Source organism: Salmo salar, chromosome ssa03, assembly GCF_905237065.1.
Source record: "Salmo salar chromosome ssa03, Ssal_v3.1, whole genome shotgun sequence".
NCBI classification, from domain to species: Eukaryota; Metazoa; Chordata; class Actinopteri; order Salmoniformes; family Salmonidae; genus Salmo; species Salmo salar.
Window position 1 is genome coordinate 30,832,732 of NC_059444.1, and position 26,316 is coordinate 30,859,047.

The following is a 26,316-nucleotide window of genomic DNA, read 5'->3' on the forward strand; positions in this document are numbered from 1 at the left end:
TGCCACTGCCATAGCTGCAGTTGTGGTGCTGTGCCCCGATCTAAAGCCAGACTGAACCCCGCTCAGTATGTTCTTTTCAATTACGTTTTTTAACTGTGAGTTCACTAGGGATTCATAGACTTTGGCCAGGATAGGGAGTTTGGAGATAGGACCATATTTATTAGCACTTGCGGGATCTCCAACCTTTAGCAGCGGGAGGACAAAAGCTGATTTCCAAATGCTGGGTATTGAATTGGTCAAGAGACTCAAGTTCAGCAATAATACCAGCTGCTATCTTTTAGAGGTAGGGATCCAGGTTGTCTGGACCTGCAGACTTTTTAGTGTCTATTGCCTTTAGTGCTTTATAGACCTGAGCAATAGAAACAGGCTCAAAGTTCAAATGGTTCACCTGTGGGCCTATGTCATAGTTGAGTGTAACAGAGCTTACATTAGAGGCCTGGACCCCACAATTATCAATAACTGAACCAGCAGATATGAAGTGCTTGTTAAAAACTCCTACAATATGGGCTTTATCCTTCACTTCATTAGAATCCATCATTAAATGGTCAGGAAGACCAGAGGATACATTAGAACCTGACACTGATTTGATCGGCGTCCAGAACTTGGCAGGGTTCTCTGCGACTGCGTTTAGATAGAAATTTGATTTGGACTTCCTGATCAATCCTGTGCTTTTGTTTCTTAGCGCTCTGAAGGAGGCCCAGTCAACAGGAGCATTTGTATGCCTAGCTTGAGCCTAAGAGACATTTCTCTTTCTAATTAATTGTCACGTGCGCTCCCTCTCCGGCCTCTAGTCATCAGGCTGCTGATTATTGATCACACCTGTCACCATCTCCACGCGCGTCGGCGCCTAATGACAATCACCTGGACTCCATCGCCTCCTTGATTACCTACCCTGTTTATGTCACTCCCTTTGGTTCCTTCCCCAGGCGTTATTGTTTCCGTTTCTTGTCTGTGTGCTGTTAGTGTTTCTTGTTTTGTGTTATGTTCCGTTTATGTATTAAATATTCACTCCCTGTACTTGCTGCCCGGACTCTCAGCCCACATCGTTATATTCATTCCGCCAAGTTATCAGGAAACCAGGAATTCTCCCTTCCACTGATTCTGAATTTCTTCACAGGGGCATGCCTCATTTTGTTTTGTGTCTCCTTTCCTTTGTAACCAATAATAAGTCAAAAGACTGGATGGGTTTTCACCATGTGTATTCCAGCTCTCATGTCCTGCCAGATCAGTGATCATGGAGGGAAGGACACAAGGAACGGAAAAAAGGAAGCTAGTTTGGAATGTTGAGACGCAGCCAGTGGTCTCATTTAGTCCCTCTGGACACTTCGTCGTATGCCTGTGTGCCCTGCTCATGGATAGTCTTCTATCCCCAACTAAGCGTCATGAATCAACCAGATAGCCTTTCATCACCATCCCATCCTTTCTCTTTTTATATCCCCCTCTAGTTCACTTCAGATGCTCCTTCCTTCCTTCCTTTCTCACTGTATTATTCTCTCTCCCTTTCTCTCTTTCGCTCTCTCTCTCTCGCTCTCTTTCTTGTTCTCGCCTTTCTCTTTCTCACGCCGTCTCTCTCTCTCGCTCCATCTCGCTCTCTCTCCCTATCCCCTATCTCCCTCTGCAGATCTATATTTTACTCAGGAAGTGTCAGAATGACGAATCTTAGCTGCAGGCTCCACTAGAGGTGCTGATATGTTCTGTTTTCATGTCTTCATCCCTTCCCCACCCCCATCCCATGCCTTCTGTTACGACCCAGTTTAGACGCACATCACGCGCACGGAAACGCATGCACACGCCACCCCAGTAGACCAGCTGCACTGTGACAGTGTGTCTGTGTGTCTTCGGAAGCACAGAAGGTCTTTTATCTGCGTTAAGCACGAGCCACATGTCGGTTTATCGCCAATTCCCTAAACGTATGCGTCTTCTTTCTGAAGATTTATCGGTACATCTTGTACACGCATACTTTCCTTGTCTCCACGCCTTTGTCTTTACTGATCTGAACACACAGACTAAGTGAAGGTAATATGAAGGCATTTTCTTTTACATTTTTCACCTGTCCCGCTCTTAACTTCTTTGTCAGTACAGTTGGAGAGAAGGAGAAGAGGCGAGGAAGCCACCTGAGACTATTGAGATGCAGCCCCAGTTTCTCTCCCTGTCTGACTCTGACCATTGAGATGCAGCCCATGTCCCACCCATTGTGACTGTGATGTTGTTACTGGTTTGACGCTGACGTCTCTCCACTCCCCCCTACTGGCAGGTTGCTGTGTAGCAGCAGTCTGAGGAAGCTGAGTGCAGGACACAACCACCTGCAGAAGCTGCCTGAGAGAGTAGAGCGCCCACTACTGGAGGTGTTAGACGTACAACACAACCAACTAGCAGAGCTGCCCTGCAACCTCTTCCTCAAATCTGACAGGTAACACAACATTATGAACATATATCACATATAGGATGGTAAACATACAGTGAATATGATTACATGGTAGTGAATGAAAGTCGGTGTGTATAAAAGTAAATGAATGATATGCCTGTATTGTTGAGAGATAGTACGGTCTGTGATGTTTGTATCAATATAACAGCATGATGACAAGAGGTGTCCTTTAGTTATTACCCCAGTTATTTAATAGTTATTCTAAGTTACTACACCTGTTATTACAAGTTATTACACGCTATTACTATCCCTGCTAAAGTACGTCTAATGGTTGAAAGACTGACGTTGGAGCTCACTTCCTGTTACAGTTTACGGTGCCTGAATGCCTCAGCCAATAAGCTGGAGCACCTGCCTCCCTCCAGCCTATCAGAGGAGAGCAACAGCGTCCTACAGGAACTGTACCTCACCAACAACCGTCTGACTGATAAGTGTGTTCCCTTACTGACGGGACACACACACCTCAGAGTACTACACATGGCCTACAACTACCTGCACACCTTCCCTGCCAGGTGAGTGGATGTAGGCTACATCACACACACACATACCAAATAACTGCTTCTTTGTCTACCTCACAATACAGTTCACTGTCTCTTATACATACATATTCACTGACTCTCCCTTTTCCTTCACTGTAGTAAAATGGCCAAGCTGGAGGAGCTGGAGGAGCTGGACCTGAGTGGGAACAGGCTGAAGACGGTGCCCACCACCATCATGAACCTCAGACGTATGCACACACTCATCGCCCACTCCAACACAATAGAGGTCTTCCCCGAGGTCATGCAGCTTATGGAGATGAAGGTAAGTGTGTCGCGCATGCATATGCATTTGTGTGTGTGCGTGCGTGCGTGTGTGTTAACCCTCTCCTGTCTCTCCTCAGTGTGTAGATCTGAGCTGTAATGAGCTGAGTGAGATCAGCCTGCCTGAGAACCTGCCTCCTAAACTCCAGGAGCTGGACCTGACAGGCAACCCTCGCCTCAACCTGGACCACAACACCCTGGAACATCTCAAGTAAGTCTTCTGTTAGTGTAGACAAGTTGTGATTAAAGATGGAATCTAATTTGAATTCTTTATTTGTTTGTCTGTGTATCTGTATTCCTGCACTGTGATCGTTTTGATAAGTATCCTCTCTCCTCTTCGTTGCAGTAACATCCGCTGTTTCCGCATCGACCCGCCCCCGACCTTCTCAGCCAATGAGGCGTCGGGTGGGCCGGCTGTGTGGAGTCATGGTTACACAGAGGCCTCGGGCGTCAAGAACAAGTGAGTAACACACTACGCTACACTACACTACAGGATACAGTCACATCATGTGTGAATCAAATGGACCACCATGGGAGAGCTTTCAAAACACTAGCAACGTTACCATGGTGACTAAGACGAATACATCAGTCAGTGAGGTCAATGGGGGGTGGGCAGTAGAGATAGTCTGGGTGGGTGTGTGCACACGTCCATCTGTCCGTGTTTGTGACAGATGTGAGAGAGAGAGGCAGTGCTGTGGAGCTACAGTATGTGTTAGACTCTAAACATTCTCGAGGGCATATTATTAACATTTTTGCGTGTCTGTGTTTTTGTGCGTGTGTGTGTGTTTCCAGGCTGTGTGTGGCCGCCCTGTCGGTGAACAGTTTCTGTGGGAGTCGTGAGGCCCTGTATGGAGTGTTTGATGGAGAAAAGAACGTGGAAGTGCCATACCTGCTGCAGTGTACCATGAACGACGTGCTGGCCGAAGAGCTACACAAGACCAAGAGTGAAGAAGAACATATGACCAACACGTTCCTCGTCATGCAGAGGTATGTATGGAACACACACAGAGAAAGAGACATACACCTTCACATTTAGACAGTATCAGATAGTCAACCTTCTCCTTTTCTGTCTGTCTGTGCCACAGGAAACTGGGTACGGCAGGGCAGAAGCTGGGTGGCTCGGCAGCCCTGTGCCACATCAGACACGACCCCACCGACCCAGGCGGCTGCTTCACCCTCACCGCTGCCAACGTAGGCAAGTGCCAGGCCATCCTGTGTCGGGACGGCAAACCACTGCCCCTCTCCCTGCTGCACAACGTAGGCCTGGAGGAAGAGTACCGACGCATAAGACAACACAACGCCATCATCACTGAGGTACACAGGGAGGGGTGTGGAGGGAGAGGAGAGGTTGAGTGTATTATGCGTGTTGTGTGGGGGTGTGTAAGAGGCTGTTAATTTAAATGAAATAGTACTGATATTATAGCTTGTGATGCACATCAATTCTGTTTCACTTTAAATTCTAGAACCCCCAAGGTTAAGCAGGGCTCCACATCCAGGTACATTTTCCAGTGTCACACTAGGCCAGTAGCAACAGAAAGCTACTTGCCCGAATGAAAGAAATACTGGCCCGGGTCCAGATCTAACAGTAAAGCGAATGATGCGTACATCATTTCAATTAGCAAGAGATTTTTTATTTCATTTGAGCTGGGCAGGAAACCTTTACTATACATGGTCCATGCAGACATTGGCAAGTCAAATTGAAAGACTTTCTTTTCAAGCACTTAATTGTAATTTTCAAGGACTGCATTGTATATTTAATTGTTGTAATAGACTATAGAAAAAAACTCCCCCCAAAATGTATGCAAAGAACTAACCATTACCATAATACATTTTTAATAGGCCTTCCCTTTAATAGGCCTTCCCTTTAATAGCCTTTCCCATTGGCATTATGCATTGCCATTCATATTATTTTTACATTCTAAAATATCTCAGAATAATGTGGACATTGCCTGACTAAATACACTGCATGCACCGTTAGTCCCCTGTGCATGCTAATGAAGTCTGTCCATGTGGTAGCTAGTCAGTCTAGCCCTTTGATATGTTGTCTTGCCCATAATAAGCACACATGGTTATTTAACTGAAATGTCGGGAAACAAACAAAAGCGTTCATAAAAACGAATCAGAAATGAAATCACGGAATAATTCTATTGGAGCAGTAGAACTTCTAAATCTGATAGCCTACCACAACGTCGAGGACTTTTCAAGGACCAAATGCCTGATTTCATCCATTGCATGATGACTGATTTACACATCGCAAATATTGAACCAAGACTTCTGGTTTGTATACCCATTGTTTTACTGCTAGATATCATAACTTGGAACATCTTTCCAACCCAGTGGTGATGTAAATCTTGGTGGGGCAAACTAAAAATATATTTTTTTGATGCATGCCAGCAAAGCCACTACACAACAAAATACACTAAACAATACATTAATTGCACTATAACAGTGACAAACGGTGCCCACAAACTGTTAGGGCCTACATACTGTAAAGCTGTCCCAACAGCAGAGCTTTCTTTTCAGCACCATGGAGTGAATCCTTACCCCCGCTACACCTGGCTATCAGCGGAGCCTTGTCTAGCACCGAAACAGTTCATTCAGCCTCAAGCAGACAATGAAAGTGCTTAAAATATTCAATGATTACATTCCTCTAAAATAGGCTACAGGTGCACCACCAAGTCAGAACAGTAGGCTAAGTTATGAGGGTGGAAAGTGACCAAATTATTAGGGTGAGGCACATGGGCTACTAACAGCTTATTACACAACATACACATTACTTTCTTGGCTACAGTATACATATCTCCCTGGCATATTACATAATTTATGCAGCAGCATACAAGACATTTTTGGACTCACCTTGTTGTGCTGTGCTCACTTGGACAGGAAGGAGGCGCAGCGGTCCTTCTTGTGCGCTCTGGAAAGAGGTCTGAGTTCCCGACTTGGAATTCCGAGTTGGATGACTGTTCAAAATTATTTTCTGTGTTTTCCCAGTCGGAGATAGTTCCCAGTTCTCTTGAACTCACTGAAGTCTGGGATTTCCCAGTTCCAAGTTTCCAGTTGTTTTGAACGCAGCAGAAGTCCTGCTGGATTGACAGCATTGCCAATGTATTCAAACTTGAACAATTGGATACCACGAAATTGTGGAGAAAAAGGGGGTAAAACAGTTTAAAAGTATAAACATTTACATTCAACACCATGGGCGAGAAGTTACGATCTTGTCTCATCACTGCAACTCCACTACGGACTCGGCGAAGGTCGAGAGCCAAGCCGCACTGCTTCTTGACACACTGCTCGCTTAACCCGGAAGCCAGCAGCACCAATGTGTCAGAGGAAACACTGTCGAACTGACAACCAAAGTCAGCTTGCAGGCACCCGGCTCCCCACAAGGAGTCGCTAGAGCACGATGAGACAAGGAAATCCCGTCCGGCCAAACCCTCCCCTAACCCGGACGACACTCGGCCAATTGTGCGCCATTCACCGTCCAATGGGTCTCCCAGTCACGGCCGGCTGTGACACAGCCTGGGATGGAAACTCGAGGCTGCTGTCGCGCCTCAGCACTCATTGTTGAATTTGCGATTTCTAACTTGTTATGTAATGTTTATGTCCAATGGCCGATGAGCACCGACACGTTTTATCTATAATTTTTCAAGGATTGAAAAGGATTTGCCAGTAGATTGTCGACTTGATTCATGATGACTGCTTGTCTAGCTTGCTAGCTAAGATTTTGAAAGTATGATGTTGACATGATCTGTCCAATCAAAGCAACTGTAGATATAACGTGATTTGACATCATCTTATCTGTGGCCAATGATCTTGAGCCTTCTTGGATGGGCACTTCTAATGTAAGTCTATGGCAGCACCCAAGGGACATGAATTTTCAAGCTCTACCAGTAGATTTGTGTCCCCATGAGTGACAGAACATTGAGCCAATCACGACACAACAAGAGAACATTACCAACCCCTACGCTCTGTATTTTCTGCTGGCTACCCCTCCACCACAGAAAGAACTGAGCTAGGCTGAAACACCTGCGTTTTGGAGCGGCCTTACTCAAGAAAGCAAAAAAGAGACCATGTTTGTATGCAGCCTTATTAATAACCTGTTATGGCTAGGGGTTCCGCAGCAGAACGTTTCCACAACATCCGGTGAAATTGCAGAGCGCGAAATTCAAAAAAGTTTATTAGAAATATTTAACTTTCATACATTCACAAGTGCAATGCACCAAATTAAAGCTTAACTTCTTGTTAATCTAGCCACCATGTCAGATTTCAAAAAGGCTTTACGGCGAAAGCAAACCATGCGATTATCCGAGGACAGCACCCCATCAAACAAACACATGACAATTGCCTAAGAACACAGCCATGAATAAAGAATGGTACCAACACATCCTCCGAGAGCAACTTCTCCCAACCATCGAGGAACAGTTTGGTGACGAACAATGTATTTTCCAGCATGATGGAGCACCTTGCCATAAGGCAAAAGTGATAACTAAGTGGCTTGGGGAACAAAACATCGATATTTTGGGTCCATGGCCAGGAAACTCCCCAGACCTTAATCCCATTGAGAACTTGTGGTCAATCCTCAAGAGGCGGGTGGACAAACAAAAACCCACAAATTCTGACAAACTCCAAGCATTGATTATGCAAGAATGGGCTGCCATCAGTCAGGATGTGGCCCAGAAGTTACCTGACGGCCTGCCAGGGCGGATTGCAGAGGTCTTGAAAAAGAAGGGTCAACACTGCAAATATTGACTCTTTGCATCAACTTCATGTAATTGTCAATAAAAAGCCTTTGACACTTATGAAATGCTTGTTAATTATACTTCAGTATTCCATAGTAACATCTGACAAAAATATCTAAAGACACTGAAGCAGCAAACCTTGTGGAAATTAATATTTCTGTCATTCTCAAAACTTTTTGCCATGACCATACACATAAATATATACACTACTGTTCAAAAGTTTGGGGTCACTTAGAAATGTCCTTGTTTTTGAAAGAAAAGCACATTTTTTGTCCATTAAAGTAACATCAAATTGATCAGAAATACAGTGTAGACATTGTTAATGTTGTAAATGACTATTGTAGCTGGAAACAGCAGATTTTTTTATGGAATATCAACATAGGCGTACAGAGGCGCATTATCAGCAACCATCACTTCCTTAAATAGTACCCGCAAAACACCAGTCTCAACTTCAACAGTGAAGAGGCGACTCCGGGATGCTGGCCTTCTAGGCAGAGTTGCAAAGAAAAAGCCATATCAGACTGGCCAATAAAAAGAAAAGATTAAGATGGGCAAAATAACACAGACACTGGACAGAGGAACTCTGCCTAGAAGGCCAGCATCCCGGAGTCTCCTCTTCACTGCTGACGTTGAGACTGGTATTTTGCGGTACTATTTAATGAAGCTGCCAGGACTTGTGAGGCGTCTGTTTTTCAAACTAGACACTAATGTACTTGTCCTCTTGCTCAGTTGTGAACCGAGGCATCCCACTCCTCTTTCTATTCTGGTTAGAGCCAGTTTGCACTGTTCTGTGAAGGGAGTAGTACATAGCATTGTACCAGATCGAGAAGTTTCTTGGCAATTTCTCGCATGGAATAGCCTTATTTCTCAGAACAAGAATAGACTTTCAGAAGAAAGTTCTTTGTTTCTGGCCATTTTGAGCCTGTAATCAAACCCACAAATGCTGATGCTCCAGATACTCAACTACCGTAATTTCCGGACTATTAAGCGCACCTGAATATAAGCCGCACCCACTGAATAAAAAAATATATATTATTTTGAACATAAATAAGCCGCACATGTCTATAAGCCGCAGGTGCCTACCGGTACATTGAAACAAATGAACTTTACACAGGCTTTAACGAAACACGGCTTGTAACAAAAATAAATAGGCTTTAATGAAACACGACTTGTAACAAAAAATACAAAATTAGCACTAAGCTTTAGTTGTCTTTTTGCACTGAGTTAATTCCTTACGCTGCTGTTTCCATCGTCTTATCATCGACTCATTAAGACCAAGCTCCCGTGCAGCAGCTCCATTTCCTTTTCCAACAGCCAGATCAATCGCCTTCAACTTAAAAGCTGCATCATATGCATTTCTCCGTGTCTTTGCCATGATGAGGGTGACAAAATGACTACCGTAATCAGAATGATGGGAAGTTTGAGAGCGCTTGATTTAATCTAAACAGTAAACTAAAAAGTTGTTTGACCTTAACCCGTTCGGCAATTTCATTGGTCTAATGAAAGCTTCATGCCGCCAAAAAACTGAGCACGTCACAGAATGTGTTTTTTTGGAAAAACAATTTTGAAAGCGGGAAAAATCCATATATTAGCTGCGTCATTGTTTAAGCCGCGAGGTTCAAAGCCTGGGAAAAAAGTTGCGGCTTATAGTCCGGAATTTACGGTAGTCTAAAGAAGGCCAGTTTTATTTCTTCTTTAATCAGAACAAGTTTTTAGCTGTGCTAACATATTTGCAAAAGGGTTTTCTAATGATCAATTAGCCTTTTAAAATGATCCACTTGGATTAGCTAACACAACGTGCCATTGGAACATAGGACTGATGGTTGCTGATAATGGGCCTCTGTACGCCTATGTAGATATTCCATTAAAAATCAGCCGTTTCCAGCTACAATAGTCATTTACAACATTAACAATGTCTACACTGTATTTCTGATCAGTTTGATGTTATTTTAATGGGAAAAAAAAGTGCTTTACTTTCAAAAACAAAGACATTTCTAAGTGACCCCAAACTTTTGAACGGTAGTGTATGTGTTAGAAATACTAACTGCTCCCACTGTAAACATACTGTGTGTGTATATGTTTCTCGGAGGGGTTGGGATAAAGCAGAAGACACATTTCTATTGGACAATAAAGTAATCTTCTTCCTCTACCCCTCTAGGACAACAAGGTGAATGGAGTGACAGACTCCACCCGCATCATGGGCTACTCCTTCCTGTACCCGGCGGTGATCCCACGGCCCTATGTCTCCAAGGTAACCCTCACCCCGCAGGATGAGTTCTTCATCCTGGGCAGCCGGGGATTGTGGGATTCTCTGTCGCAGTCGGAGGCGGTGGAGGCTGTTCGTAACGTCCCAGACGGCCTGGCTGCAGCCAAGAAGCTGTGTACGCTGGCTCAGGGCTACGGCTGCACTGACAGTCTCTGTGCCGTGGTGGTCCAGCTCTCTGTGAGCGAGGACTGCTGCTCCTGCTGCTGCAGCGACGCTCCCCAGCCGCCCCCCAGCCCCGGCCTGGGCGGCTACCCCTCCTCTGGGGGTTCGTCGATAAAGGAGCGGCCCTCAGGGGACGGCTCCCTCCCGGTCCCTCCGTCTTCTTGTAGCGAGATAAGCAGTGAGATTAGTACCAGTGAGATGAGCAGCGAGGTGGGATCCACAGCCTCCTCTGACGAGCCTCCCCAGAGCTCCCTGGTGCTGCTACACGAACAGCCCCACCACCACCAGCTCCACCTGCACCACCAGGCCAACCAGCTCTCCCTCCAGGCCCAGCACGCCGCCCAGCCCTGCCCATACCCTCACCCAGGCTCAGAGCTCCCTGCCCGGGGCTGCTGTGCACTCCACCCTGCCTGTCTGAGCGGCTCCTTCCAGAGGCAGCTGTCCAGTGCCACCTTCTCTAGCGCGCTGTCTGACAACGGGCTGGACAGTGAGGACGAGGAGCCCATCGCCGGGGTCTTCTCCAACGGGAGTAGAGTGGAGGTGGAGGCCGACATCCACTGCCTTAGGGCTGAGGCCTCTTCATCATCAGGATGGGAACGCCTGCTGGCCCTTCCTCCACCTCCTCCACCCTGCACCCCGGAACCACTGGAGGAAGGGGTGGAGCTGACCTTGGGGGAGGCGGAGACAAGGGAGCAGAGAGAGGAGGGCTGGTCAGTGGGGTCTGGCAGAAAGGGTGATGATGGGAAGACCCTGGGCAAGAGGAGGGGAAATGGCTCTGTGGCCCCTCAGGAGAAGAGCCACAACCTGATCGAGGTGGCAGCAGACGCCCCTTCTAAGAAGGGCGGAGGGTACTTCACAGCCCCCGCCCAGCCCGACCCGGACGACCAGTTTATCATCCCTCCAGAGCTGGAGGAGGAAGTCAAGGAGATCATGAAGCAGCATCAGCAGAAACAACAGAAAGCACCTAGCCCCGACCAGCCTGCAGACTACTACGACACACCCCTCTGAGCAGACACACCCCCTAATGCAGTCTACTACAACCCTCCACTATGTTCCTGCAGACTACTAGGACACACACCTGATAAATCCCTACAGTGGATAATCCCTACAGAGTCTGCAGACTAGCTGAGTAACCTATGTATCTGAAAAACAGCACCTTGTTGAGCAGTCAGACTACAAGCGCTCAACCCGTTCCTGAGACCACATCACTGGAGTACCATGCACTGTAACCTGCTCCACCCCTTTCCCCAAAATGGCCTATAGGATAGGACATGCAAATGAGACCTTTAAGATAACCGAACCCTATAGGGTATCCTACTTATGGACACACCTTTTATGGTCCAAAGTAGTTCCACTACTACTCAGACTATACGGGATGTTGTTTTTACATTAGACAACAAACCTATGAGTACCAATGTAATCAACACTAGTCTCTCTGCAATAGGGTTAGTCTACCACAACACACAGTTAATATGGATAATATGATTACATTCTTTTTTTAAACTTACCATATCTTTTAATGTGAAGAAAATTAAGTCACTTTTTAAAAATGAAACACGGAGACACAATCTTATTATCAATGAAATACATTTGAATGGTGCACACCAATCTTAACACGCTTAACTTTTGTAGATAGGGCACTTAATGATACTGTATTTTTTCAGTAAATCCTGGCTCTTGGCCTGTAAAAAGGCATAGAAATTTTTGTAGAAATTTGAAAGACTAACTCCTAGGAGTTGCATACTCTTTATGGTGACCTAGTCACTTTTACTAATCTTCTCTGAGAGAAATTGTGATTTTTTTTTTCTCCAATGATTGTAAATAAGAGAAATGTTGTATGCTGATGCTTTTAAAGGAACTGTGTACCCATATGTCTGTGGATGGATTTAGTGGTGTGGAGGGGGTGTGGGTCAGACCAGGTTCAGCCATTATGGAGAGCTCACCTTCCTTTCTCTCCTAGACATACAGAGTTATGCTCAATACACACACACACACACACACACACACTATTATACAGTACAAGCATACACAATTCACAGTGGTTCTTCTCTTTCAGTTCTGTCTTATATCTTGGTTAGTCAGCAGTCCCGCTAGTGTGCTCAACACACACACACACACACAAATACACACAGTATTCCGTCCCACCTCCCTCCTAACTGTTATCACCAGCATGACTGTGTCCAGTTCAGTAATGCAAACAAATTCTATATCCACATGGAAAGTAAACCACACAAACGTTCCTGTCTTTGGTATAATAAATCTTACATTTGTGAATATAAGCTTCGTTGTTCTGGTGGTATTTGTATATTTTGGGGTCAAAATTCAAATTCTGTCTTCTGTGTGTGTGTGTATTTGAAACAAGTGTGTGTCTGATATTTTCAATGTACGGCCCTTTTGTATTTTTCAGATGCAAATGTAACTGCAAAGGCCACACAATTTTAAGTTAATATAAACTAACAAACAGCCAGAAATGCTGCTAGTAGCGCTCAGACTTTACTATACACTTTTTTGTATTTACATTTTACAACATTACATATTATCAAGAAATGCAGGATAATAATCTCTTTATTGTTGCGTGCTGTCATACAGTTTGAGTACGTTTAAAATCATACAGGTGTATGTGCACATTATTGACCAGAAGAGGTCGATATTGTCTAATATTTATATTTGAACCTCAATGAAGCGCTTCTTTAACTAGGCAAGTCAGTTAAGAACAAACTATTATTTACAATGACGGCCTACCAAAAGGCCTCCTGCGGGGACGGGGGCCTGGGATTAAAAATAAATAAAATATAAATCTAGGACAAAACACACATCACGACAAGAGAGACAACACACCACTACATAAAGAGAGACCTAAAGACAACAACAGCATGGCAGCAACACATGACAACACAGCATGGTAGCAACACAACATGGTAGCAGCACAAAACATGGTACAAACATTATTGGGCACAGACAACAGCACAAAGGGCAAGAAGGTAGAGACACCAATACATCACGCAAAGCAGCCACAACTGTCAGTAAGAGTGTCCATGATTGAGTCTTTGAATTAAGAGATTGAGATAAAACTGTCCAGTTTGAGTGTTTGTTGCAGCTCGTTCCAGTCGCTAGCTGCAGCAAACTGAAAAGAGGAGCAACCCAGGGATGTGTGTGCTTTGGGGACCTTTAACAGAATGTGACTGGCAGAACGGGTGTTGTATGTGGAGGATGAGGGCTACAGTAGATATCTCAGATAGGGGGGGAATGAGGCCTAAGAGGGTTTTATAAATAAGCGTCAACCAGTGGGTCTTGCGACGGGTATACAGAGATGACCAGTTTACAGATGAGTATAGAGTGCAGTGATGTGTCCTATAAGGAGCATTGGTGGAAAATCTGATGACCGAATGGTAAAGAACATCTAGCTGCTCGAGAGCACCCTTACCTGCCGATCTATAAATTATGTCTGTAATCTAGCATGGGTAGGATGGTCATCTGAATCAGGGTTAGTTTGGCAGCTGGGGTGAAAGAGGAGCGTTGACGATAGAGGAAACCAAGTCTAGATTTAACTTTAGCCTGCAGCTTTGATACATGCTGATAGAAGGACAGTGCACCGTCTAGCCATACTCCCAAGTACTTGTATGAGGTGACTACCTCAAGCTCTAAACCCTCAGAGGTAGTAATCACACCTGTGAAAAAGGGGCATTCTTCTTACCAAACCACATGACCTTTGTTTTGGAGGTGTTCAGAACAAGGTTAAGGGTAGAGAAAGCTTGTTGGACACTAAGAAAGCTTTGTTGTAGAGCATTTAACACAAAATCTGGTGAGGGGCCAGCTGAGTATAAGACTGTCATCTGCATATAAATGGATGAGAGAGCTTCCTACTGCCTGAGCTATGTTGTTGATGTAAATTGAGAAGAGCGTGGAGCCTAGGATCGAGCCTTAGGGTACTCCCTTGGTGACAGGCAATGGCTAAGACAGCAGATTTTCTGACTTTATAACACTGCACTCTTTGAGAGAGGTAGTTAGCTAACCAGGCCAAAGACCCCTCAGAGACACCAATACTCCTTAGCCGGCTCACAAGAATGGAATGGTCTACCGTATCAAAAGCTTTGGTCAAGTCAATAGAAATAGCAGCACAATATTGCTTAGAATCAAGGGCAATGGTGACATCATTGAGGACCTTTAAGGTTGCAGTGACACATCCATAACCTGAGCGGAAACCAGATTGCATACCAGAGAGAATACTATAGACATCAAGAAAGCCAGTCAGTTGATTATTGACAAGTTTTTCCAACACTTTTGATGAACAAGGCAAAATAGAAATAGGCCTTTAACAGTTAGGATCAGCTTGATCTCCCCCTTTAAATAAAGGACTAACTGACTAACTTCCAAGCAATGGGGACCTCCCCAGAGAGGAGAGACAGGTTAAAAAGGTCAGAGATAGGCTTGGCGATGATAGGGGCAGCAACCTTAAAGAACGGGATGTTCTTGGGGGTCAAGTTTAAGGAGATCCTTTAGCACCTCGGACTCAGTGACCGCCTACAGGGAGAAACTTTGGAGCGGGGCAGGGGAAAAAGAGGGAGAAGCATCAGGGATAGTCGCATTAGAAGGGGTGGGAGATGAGGAAATGTTGGACGGGCAAGGAGGCATGGCTGAGTCAAATAGGAATCCTGACTTAATGAAGTGGTGATTAAAAAGCTCAGCCATGTGCTTCTTGTCAGTAACAACCACATCATCAACATTAAGAGACATGGGCAGCTGTGAGGAGGAGGGTTTATTCTCCAGGTCTTTAACCGTTTTCCAGAACTTCTTGGGGTTTGACCCACAGAGAGAGAACTGCTCCTTTAAGTAACTAACTTTGGCCTTCCGTATAGCCTGAGTGCACTTATTTCTCATTTGCCTGAACGAGAGCCAGCCTGAGTATGCGTGTGCCGAGCCTTTCGCCAAATGCAATTCTTGAGGTGGAGTAACTCTGCAAGATCACGGTCAAACCAGGGGCTGAACCTGTTTTTAATTCTCATTTTCTTTATGAGGCGTGTTTGTTAAAAAATACCACTGAAAATATAAAAAAAGAAGGTCCAAGAGTCTTCGACAGAGGGGATCAAGCTGATTCTATACCATTTTACAGAGGCCAGGTCATTAAGGAAGGCTTGCTCATTCAAGTTTTTTAGAAAGCGTCTATGACAAATCAGGACAGGTCGTGTCACTGAGCAGCCATTACGAACACAGGCTGTAAAACAGTGATCACTAAGGTCATTACAGAAAATATGAAACTAACCATAGAAGCACTGTAATGATATGCTGCTAAAACCATCCATTCTATGACTGCAACTATAGGAAAAATGGTATGCATATTTTAAAAATAATTATCTGCATTTAAAACTTAAGATCCTGGTATGATGGAAATGACATGTCAGCAACAGTAATGCAGCATCTACCGTAAACAATACTGTAGGCACACTTCATAGCATATATTCATTACATCTACTTAATGCTGGCCATGGGTCGTTTTGGTGCTGGCAGGGAGAAAAAACACACTACATCCCTGTAGTGCTGACATTGAACATTGTGATGCCCCAGTCTCCACCACCACCACTGTTCTTGTGATTCCTCTTCACACACACCACACTGGCCACGGTCACCACCAACATGCCACCCAGCACAGAGAAAGAGGCTATCAGCGCTGTGGTCACCGTGTCCTGGGTGAAGCCAGGATACTGACAAGTCTCTCCATAGTACCACCAGTCATCACCAACTGCACACCTAGACAGAGGAAGGAAGAGAACGAGTGAGAGAAAGTCAACAATCTACCCACTGCACATCTGGATAGGGCGAGGAAGAGAACGAGAGAGAGTCAACTATCTACCCACTGCACATCTGGATAGGGCGAGGAAGAGAACGAGTGAGAGTCAACTATCTACCCACTGCACATCTGGATAGGGCGAGGAAGAGAACGAGTGAGAGTCAACTATCTACCCACTGCACATCTGGATAGGGCGAGGAAGAGAACGAGTGAGAGAGAGTCAACTCTCTACCCACTGCACATCGAGCGAAAGAGAGATCTAACACGGCACACCTATATAGAGGGTGGAGAGAGAAAGAGGGAGTCACTACACAGGCAAAACTAGTTGAAATAACGTCGTTATAAAACACAAACTCGTCATTATAACATCTTAACCAGTTTTGCCTGCTGGACTGTTTGTGTGTTTGTAAAGGGAAAGACTGAACTAGGGAAAAGGGAGGGAATAATTACAGTAGCTCTGTGATGCTGGAGCGAGATAATACAATGAGAAGAGAAACACGCAGTAGTTATTAATGAAGTGAAAGAGAGAGAGAGAAGAACAGGGAGAGAGACCGAGATAAATACAGTACAGACCATTGTACTGTGTAAGCTACAAGCCCCGACAGTAAAACGCCCTTACCTGCAAACAGCATTTCCAGCATCCAATACAGACTCCCTCATTCCCACATGTAATGTTAGTGCAGGGGTCAGAGTGCGGCATGGCGGTGGTAACCATGGTGACGGGTGGCGCGTAGAGGGGACGGGTGGGACACATCTGAAGAGAGTAACGAGATGGGGGGGCATATAAGTGATGAGATGAGGACAAGCACATACAGTATTAACATAGAAATGAATGTACAGACACGGATAGGATTGGATAGCATGATTGGTTATAGAAATGGCGAGTGGGTGTGAATTTCATACCTTCATATGATGTGGACGTGTTGGTAAATAGGGGGACCACCACAACCTATGGTATTTGAATGAATGTGATGATAAACAACAAGGTAGCGTTAATGGGATATGTATGGAACATGGTATGCTAAAGATAGATTCTCTCTATCATGCTTTCAGAGAATGTAGAGAATAGTTTTAGCATGTTTTTGATCAACTGCTAAATACGGTAGCCTGGTCCCAGATCTGTTTGTGCAATCTTGTCAAACGTGGCAATGACCATAGGACTTGGCGAGAAAGCACTTAACAGATCTGGGACCAGTGGAACTTTTCAGGGCTTCTTACCCTCCATGGTGAGCATGAAGATGGTGTCTCCCCCATTGATGAAATCCCTGCTCTTGGCCCTGCCATGGGCCTGGTACACGGGTGTCCCGGTGCCCTCCCATGGAAATATTTGGTCCCATCCGCCTCTGACAGCTCAATGCCCATCTTACGAGGGTCTTCCCAGAAGAACAGCTCTGAAGTCAAGAAGTTCTGAAAGGTTTCTCAATATACTGTATACATGACTTCATCTATGACGTTACAAGACTGCTACTTTAAGTCAGTGCAAAACCAGGTGGAAAATCTCAGAAAATAATGGCAATTTCACTCATCTGTCAATGGAATGTAACTCCGTGTCTTAAAGGAATTCCCTTTGTCTCAAATCTTTCTGCACTTGTCTTGGTCCATATTAATTAGGCATCTCAGAAAGTGCTGATCTAGAATCATAATGAATAATATTTAATGGATAGGGGGAACCTGATCCTAGATCAGCACTCCCACTCTGAGGTGCTTATTTTAACTAGGCAAGACAGTTAAGAACAAATTCTTATTTACAATGATGGCCAACCCGGGCCAAACTCTAACCCGGATGATGCTGTGCCAATTGTGCGCCGCCCTTTGGGACTCCCAATCACAGCCAGTTGTGATACAGCCTGGAATCGAACCAGGATCTGTAGTGACACCTCTAGCACTGAGATGCAGTGCCTGTGATCGCTGTGCCACTCGGGACAGTTCACCCAAATTACACATTGGTTTCCTTCCCTGTAAGCAGTCTATGGATTGATATAATTAAAGTATCTAAAACTGACTGTGAAGCTCAACAAGTCACTTATAGATGATTTGAAAATGATGAGCCCAAAATGCTAATATCGGTACCAGGACTTGGATGGGATTTGTGCCACAAATGCTAAAACGTTACCTTTTGGAAACTTGTGCAAGAGAAACTAAACCAAAGCATGGATTGCTGAAAAACCTTGTCCATAGACTGCTTACAGGGTAAGGAAATGTGTAATTTAGTAATTTGGGTGAACTATCCCTTTAATGAATACTGGCCCTGGACTGACTACTTCATGAAGCTGGTTGAGAATGTCAAGAGTGTGCAAAGCGGTCATCAAGACTTTGAAGAATCTTACTACATGATTCCATATTGTTATTTCATAGTTGATGTCTTCACTATTATTCTACAATGTACAAATAAAGAAAAACCGTTGAATGAGTAGGTGTCCAAACTTTTGACTGGTACTGTATATAAATATTGTTACATACACCTGATAGGTGCAGTGAAATGTGTTGTTTTACAGGATCAGCCATAGTGGTACGGCGCCCCTGGAACAAATTAGGGTTAAGTGCTTTACTCAAGAGTACATCGACAGATTATTCATCTTGTCAGCTTGGGTAATCGAACCAGCAACCTTTCGGTTATGGGCCCAACGCTTACTGCTAGGCTAGTCTCCCTAATGATTCTATATTATACACATTAAAACAGGTTAATAAAAAACAATACGATAGGTCTAAACTACTGATGTTAGAGATGTTACCAACTATGAGCTAAATAACTCGCTGGTTCCGGTTGGGGTGGGCTTCATCGTACTCTCGAACCAGCTGATCGTTGGCGGTCCCACTGTTCTAGAGGAAGAACTGCAGGCACTGGTAGCCTCTCAAGGTAGAGTAGTCTGCTGTCCAGCCTGGCTGTGTCTGCTGGTTTGCCTGTGGCAGTGCTCAAGTGCATGAAGTAGCCCAAGCCTGTGGACAATGGAGAGCCGGCTATAACTTGAGCCTATAACTAGGGCACAGAGTTTCCCTGACCAGGTAACGTGGTCAGGGAAAACTCTGGGCCCTATTTATAACTGCAGTTTTTATAACACACAAATGAACTCTGCAGGACCTTTGATCATCCTTTGGACTATAAGATAAGAATAAATCTGATCTGCCCTGTCAGGTACTGAGGAATGGAGGTTGATAGTGTTGTTTTATGGTTGTTGTGTACTGGGGGGGGGGTGCTCACCGGTGCATTTGCCCATGTTGGATTACTCCGTGGTGGGCCCGCTGGGGGCCTGGGTCACCGTGCTCCAGTCTGCCTGGTCTTCCAGCCCTTGGATCATACCACAGATGTTCTCCCTCTCAAAGACAGGTGTCCAAGGAAGTGCTGGAGCGTGCTGGATCAAAAGGACACAGTGAACATCAACTTGCCAACAGCTAAACAGCAATCACAGGAAAACTTTGACTTGCTGTAGACTCCATCCAGACACACATATCAATTATACAGTATGTGCCAAATGTTTTGCCTTTTTATCTGGTTTTACCATGTACCCAGGCAACTAAGACATCCATTCTCTCATAAAGTAACAATCAAATCATGTTTTATTTATCCACTAGGGTTCTCAAATACACACTAGGAAATACGCCTACTATTCCTGTTTTTCCAAAATACATAATTTCATCAAAATCAACAGGAGTTCTGCTTTGTACGTATTACCTAACTAATCACTGTACTTCAGATATGCTTTTTATAACAAAAATGTGAAATTCCAGCAAAGGAGGTCTCCTGCACTGTGGGTTTGATTGAACTACAGCCACTGATAAATATATCGGTAGATCAGCAGGCCAATGTGACTGTGTCTTACTACTGACTTGGTAGATCAGTCAGTCTACGCAGACAGTTGTAGAATAGAATATATACTTTATAACGGAAATGTGTCTTCTGCCTTTTCCAACACAACCAGAGATACACATACACGTTGAGAGGCACAGGGTCAGCCACAGTGCAGCACCTCTGGATGGTGAGCAATTGTGGGGGTTAAGTGCCTTGCTCAAGGGCACAACTGCAGGAGATGGAACATGGGATCAGAGACCATCAGCCTTCCAACTGTCAATTCAGTTCCTTTCCCATTTTTGTGTCGCCCGGCATGGCCCTTCCGGCTGCTGGTCCGCCTCTCTCACCTCTAGTCTACTGCCGCCTAGAGATTAGTGTCCTAATATATCTGAGGGCTGGATTCAATCTGTATCTCAGAAGTATCGCGGAAGATCCACGTTATAGCACGATAGAAAATTAAAGACAAGGTTCCAGCGTTCACGGAGACAACCTTTCTGGTAAACGTTGCATATGTCGGCTCAATGTGATATTACGTTTACATTTTTACGGATTGAATCGAGCCCAAAGTCTTACTGCAGTTGTGGAGCTTAATGTAACTTAATTTGAGTTGGTAATTTGATTTCCAATTCAGCTGACATCTGCAGCATTTACCTGAAATGTGATCCCCACGAACGCAAGAACAATGCCTTTAAAATGGTGCATTGTGGACAGCGGTCTACAGATTGAATCCCGGCCTTACTGCAATTGTAGAGCATAAAGCGACTGAGTCCTACTGCAGTCGTAGAGGCTCCGGATCTTGTCAAGGTCATTGTCGCTGAACTCCATGCATTGTCCGACGACGTCGCGAAGGCAGGGCTCTTGGTGACGATGTTGGGCTCGGTGCCGTAACGCTGTCTTACTGTAGTGCATCATGGAACCGTAGTTGTAGGGGACGCCCAGAGAACTGGATGTGGCGTCTTCCCTGTGGCTCAGTTGGTAGAGCATGGTATTTGCAATGCCAGCATGGTGTGTGCAATGCCAGGGTTTTGGGTTCAATTCCCATGGGGGGCCAGTACAAAAAAAAAAAAAAATGTATGCACTCAAAGTTGCTCTAAGTTGCTCTGGATAAGAGCATCTGCTAAATGACTAAAATGTAAGTGTTGTGTTTGCTGCCTGGGTGTGAGAGAGAGCTGGGACAAAAGGGAGAGAGAAGGGGACGAGAGAGAGTTCAGCCAGGTTGGAGGGTTCAATTTCATTTAAATTTGGCCAGTTTAGCCATTATTTTCAAATCTATCCTTGGATTTTCAATTTGTCTCCTGAATGGACAGAGTTGACATGTAATTGACCTTCAACCCCTAAAGGTCAGGGACACAAGGAATCTCCCCAATGGCAGATCTGCAGGGTTAGGACTTCATGTGGATTACAGCATGCTGACTGGAATCTTAAAAATCATGTCGCTGCTCTTTGCCCTTCAATTACATCTGACAGAAGTAAAGCAATGACTTGATAACAATGAATTGATAAACCATGCCCTAATCTCAAATTTCACTTTATGCTTCCGTTGATGCTTATATGGTGTCCTTAGCCTGCTTGTCTGAGAAGATTAAGCACGTGATCAGCACAATAAGACATATCTGTTTGTCCTGATCACATAGCTTATTGCCCTTGGGAAAAGGCAGGATAAATCAACTGTGTCTTGTGTGTGAAAGAACTAGTGTTTGATTAGGCTAGCACTAATCTGGCTTTTGTTGTCATGTTGACATTGTGACCTTAAGACTAAAAAGGTTCTATCTGCAAAAAGCATAGTTCTGAGAATAAAAATTTTCCCATCCCAGATCTCAGAAGTGTTTTGTTGTGAATTCTTCTTTCATAGCCCATTAACCTCTTACATCTAGACGTTCCGCTAGCGGAACACCTGCTCCAATATCCAATGATAGGCGTGGCGCGAATTACAAATTCCTCAAAAATACAAAAACTTCAATTTTTCAAACATATGACTATTTTACAGCATTTTAAAGACAAGACTCTCCTTTATCTAACCACACTGTCCGATTTCAAAAAGGCTTTACAGCGAAAGCAAAACATTAGATTATGTCAGCAGAGTATCCAGCCAGAAATAATCAGACACCCATTTTTCAAGCATATAATGTCACAAAAAACAAAACCACAGCTAAATGCAGCACTAACCTTTGATGATCTTCATCAGATGACAACCCTAGGACATTATGTTATACAATACATGCATGTTTTGTTCAATCAAGTTCATATTTATATCAAAAACCAGCTTTTTACATTAGCATGTGACGTTCAGAACTAGCATACCCCCCGTAAACCTCCGGTGAATTTACTAAATTACTCACGATAAACGTTCACAAAAAACAACAATTATTTTAAGAATTATAGATACAGAACTCCTTTGTGCAATCGAGGTGTCCGATTTTAAAATAGCTTTTCGGTGAAAGCACATTTTGCAATATTCTGAGTAGATAGCCCAGCCATCACGGCTAGCTATTTAGACACCCACCAAGTTTAGCCCTGACCAAACTCCGATTTACTATTAGAAAAGTTTGATTACCTTTGGTGTTCTTCGTCAGAATGCACTCCCAGTACTGCTACTTCAATAACAAATGTTGGTTTGGTTCAAAATAATCCATTGTTATATCCAAATAGCAGCGTTTTGTTCGTGCGTTCAAGACACTATCCGAAGTGTAAATAAGGGTCACGAGCATGGCGCATTTCGTGACAAAAGATTTCTAAATATTCCATTACCGTACTTCGAAGCATGTCAACCGCTGTTTAAAATCAATTTTTATGCCATTTTTCTCGTAAAAAAGCGATAATATTCCGACCGGGAATCTGCGTTTAGGTAAAAAGACGAAAGAAAATAAAGCATGGGGTCGACTCGGGCACGAGCCTGAGTCGCACAGTACTGTGATCAGCCAGTATCCAAACGCGCTACTTTTTTTCAGCCAGAGCCTGCAAAGCCACGATTCAGCTTTTTGCCGCCTTCTGAGAGCCCATGGGAGCCGTAGGAAGTGTCACGTAACAGCAGAGATCCCCTGTATTGGATAGAGATAATCAAGAAGGGCAAGAAATTGTCAGACAGGGCACTTCTTGCATGGAATCTTCTCAGGTTTTGGCCTGCCAAATGAGTTCTGTTATACTCACAGACACCATTCAAACAGTTTTAGAAACTTTGGAGTGTTTTCTATCCAAAGCTAATAATTATATGCATATTCTAGTTTCTGGGCAGGAGTAATAATCAGATTAAATCGGGTACGTTTTTTATCCGGCCGTGAAAATACTGCCCCCTAGCCATAACAGGTTAAGGTTCTCACCTTAAAGGTACCTAAAGTGCAGAGTATCAAAATCCTGAGGCAAGTTAAGAAAACTGTAGCTAAATTGAATAAATACATGATAGAATAACACTATTTTACCAAGATAGTCAGAACGTATCATCAAATACATTAAGAAATGTATTATCATCATCAGACGAAATAGTCGTCACTGAACAACGATGTGATAACATCATTTATTTTAAGATTTCTGACAGTGTTTTTTTGTTGCTTGCATGCCATTGTAGCCAAGACCATACTTAGAGGGAGATGGCAAAGACGTGTTCTGATTGGTCTAACTTTATTTGTTCAGGCTAGGGATTGGATTACAGATAGAACCTTACAGCTCCACGTTCAAATGGGTTTACGCAGATTTCAAAAAAGAAACATTTCACTTAAAATGTACTTCACAGGCATATGAATAATCATCTAAAAATCATAGTGGCGGTCAGTGCCATTTTTAAGATGAGGGAGGATGATGATTTTTTTCCATGAGCATAGCCTTATTTCAATTACAGCATATTGGATGACTCTCATTCATATTCCATTCACCCAGTTCAATGTAACAGCGATAGGTTTAGGCTACTACATGATACTGAATGTCCCCTATACCCATCATGAGGTTGCTACAACCTAGCCTATGAATGAAATTTACAACGTAGGTGCACACACGTCGAGAGACAAACCTGAGGTGACACAGTGACATTAAATACTCTTGCCTACATCTAGCTGATATATGGCGTAATCATTAGTCCAACAGTTGCAAACGAGAGTTTCTATTGGACAAATCCAGGTATGTTTATCCCCGTTTTGATCTGTTTGCTTCCGTTTAAGAAACGTTTTTCAACAGAATCAGCGGAATGAATACACACCTGATCACGCGTAAACAGAGTTCACTCTCGTTGAATTCCTTCTCTTCTATTTGCTCGTGGACTTCAGTTTACAACAAATCAGCTGTATGTGACCAGGCGAAAAAAACACTTTCCAAGCCAAACCTTTACAAACAGCCTACATCGTTGTCACCATATTAGCTAAAGTAACGTCATAGTCAGCATAGCTAATATAACTAACATGTTATTATACAACGGGTGGGTCTAATCCTGAATGCTGATTGGTTAAAACCGCATTCCAGCTGGTGTCTATTTAACAATGGCCTGGTGTAAAATAGGGTCCTTCTAGCAGTCGTAAGGACAACAATTCAGCAGTAGGTGGGCAGGTAGAGGTGTAAATGGTGATTGATTTGATTTACACAGAGCTGGTGATGATGGTACAATATACAAGACAAAACAAGTTGCTACACTACCAAAAGTATGTTGACACCTGCTTGTCGAACATCTCATTCCAAAATCATGGGCATTCATATGGGCAATTAAGTTGGGCGATTAGGCCTGGCCTGCAGTCGGCATTACAATTCATCCCAAAGTTGTTCGATGTGGTTGAGGTCAGGGCTCTGTACATGCCAGTGAAGTTCTTCCACACCGATCGACAAACCATTTTTGTATGGACCTCGCTTTGTGCACAGGGGCATTGTCGTGCTGAAACAGGAAAGATCATTCTTCAAACTGTTGACACAAAGTTGGATCACAGAATCCTCTAGAATGTCATTGTATACTGTAGTGTTCAGATTTCCCTTCACTGGAACTAAGGAGACCGAACCATGAAAAACAGGCCCAGACCATTATTCATCCTCCACCAAACTTTACAGTTGGCACTATGCATTCAGGTAGCATTCTCCTGGCATTCGCCAAACCCAGATTCGTCTGTCGGACTGCCAGAAGGTGAAGCGTGATTCATCACTCCAGAGAACGGGTTTCCCTATGCTCCAGGGTCCAATGGCCGCAAGCTTTACACCACACCAGCCGACGCTTGACATTGCGCATGGTGATCTTCGGCTTGTGTGCCGGTTATCGGAGATTGAATGTTTGTCTATGGAGATTGCATTGCTGTGTGCTCGATTTTATACACCTGTGTGGCTGAAAGACTAGCCAATGATGTGCTTTAGTAAAGTGACATTACATGCATCCACTCTGTGGGGCTCCCTTTCCCAGACACATAGCTAGCTAAGAGCTAGCTACTAAAATGCCCCACAAATTGTTCTCATAAAACAATAATCTTTACATTCCTCTTTCAAATGTTTCTTTTTAACTCAATCTCAGGTTAGTTAAGAGGTGATATTCAACATTAAATCACATTTTCCTAGAATTTTCTATTCGGAAATTGATGAATGCATTTGTTGCCAACACTGTTCAATAGTGGAACTGCAATTCATATTCAAATCATATATATATATATATATATATATATATATATTTTTTTTTTTTTTTTTTTTTGTAATATTGACATGACTAATGTGAATTAAACTTATTTTTGTAAAGATAACAATTTTTGGATGACAAATGGATTTTACATGCATTTTCCCAAATGTTTATACCTTAGTGAAACAGGAAGCCATGGAAGGCCATAATACAGTTCCTTAAACTGAGATTAACTCAAAAAGTAGAATGTTAATGCAGGTTTAATTTTGTTTGTTTTTATTTTTATGGGTGACAATTTTGACACATCTTTTTGAGAAAAATAATAATACTTGTTTAACAAAATCTCTTTCTCTGAGCAACTGTATAGGTATAACATAATATAATTTCCCCATATGTTTGTGCATACAATTGTCGTAGGAATGAGCGGACCAAAGTGCAGCGTGTGTCGTTCCACATTTGATTTACTGTGAAACTATGCAATACATAAATAAACTGAATGACAAAAAAACAACAAACCGTGACGCAGAGGTGAAAACATACACTACTCAAAATGAATCTCCCACAAACCCAGGTGGGGAAAAAAACCCTACTTAAGTATGATCTCCAATTAGAGACAACGAGGACCAGCTGCCTCTAATTGGAGATCATCCAAAACAAAACCAACATAGAAATACAAAACTAGAACATGAACATAGAAATCATAGAAAAACACCCCTGTCACGCCCTGACCTACTCTACCATTGAAAATAACATCTTACTATGGTCAGGACATGACAACAATATACA

General features: G+C 43.7%; 1 protein-coding gene and 1 non-coding gene across 2 annotated transcripts in view; one reads left to right on the top strand and one right to left on the bottom strand.

Annotated features, from left to right (window-relative positions):
- Positions 1–12,668, top strand: part of LOC106599727 (PH domain leucine-rich repeat-containing protein phosphatase 1) — an 85,617-nt gene extending 72,949 nt beyond the window's left edge. Inside the window, exons 10-17 of the mRNA XM_014191031.2 lie at positions 2,255–2,410; positions 2,734–2,934; positions 3,061–3,223; positions 3,303–3,433; positions 3,569–3,682; positions 4,015–4,209; positions 4,308–4,536; positions 10,120–12,668. Of these exons, the coding sequence (XP_014046506.2) occupies positions 2,255–2,410; positions 2,734–2,934; positions 3,061–3,223; positions 3,303–3,433; positions 3,569–3,682; positions 4,015–4,209; positions 4,308–4,536; positions 10,120–11,397 (2,467 nt within the window). The 3' untranslated portion in view covers positions 11,398–12,668. The remainder of the gene's footprint in view (positions 1–2,254; positions 2,411–2,733; positions 2,935–3,060; positions 3,224–3,302; positions 3,434–3,568; positions 3,683–4,014; positions 4,210–4,307; positions 4,537–10,119) is intronic.
- A 2,890-nt stretch (positions 12,669–15,558) lies between these two features.
- LOC106599732 (uncharacterized) lies at positions 15,559–24,353 on the bottom strand. Its single transcript, XR_001327552.2, has 6 exons — positions 24,148–24,353; positions 19,374–19,524; positions 17,393–19,111; positions 17,078–17,123; positions 16,794–16,928; positions 15,559–16,134 (listed from the first exon to the last, which is right to left on the bottom strand). It is a non-coding gene; the product is annotated as an uncharacterized protein (transcript).
- Positions 24,354–26,316: the final 1,963 nt, after the last annotated feature.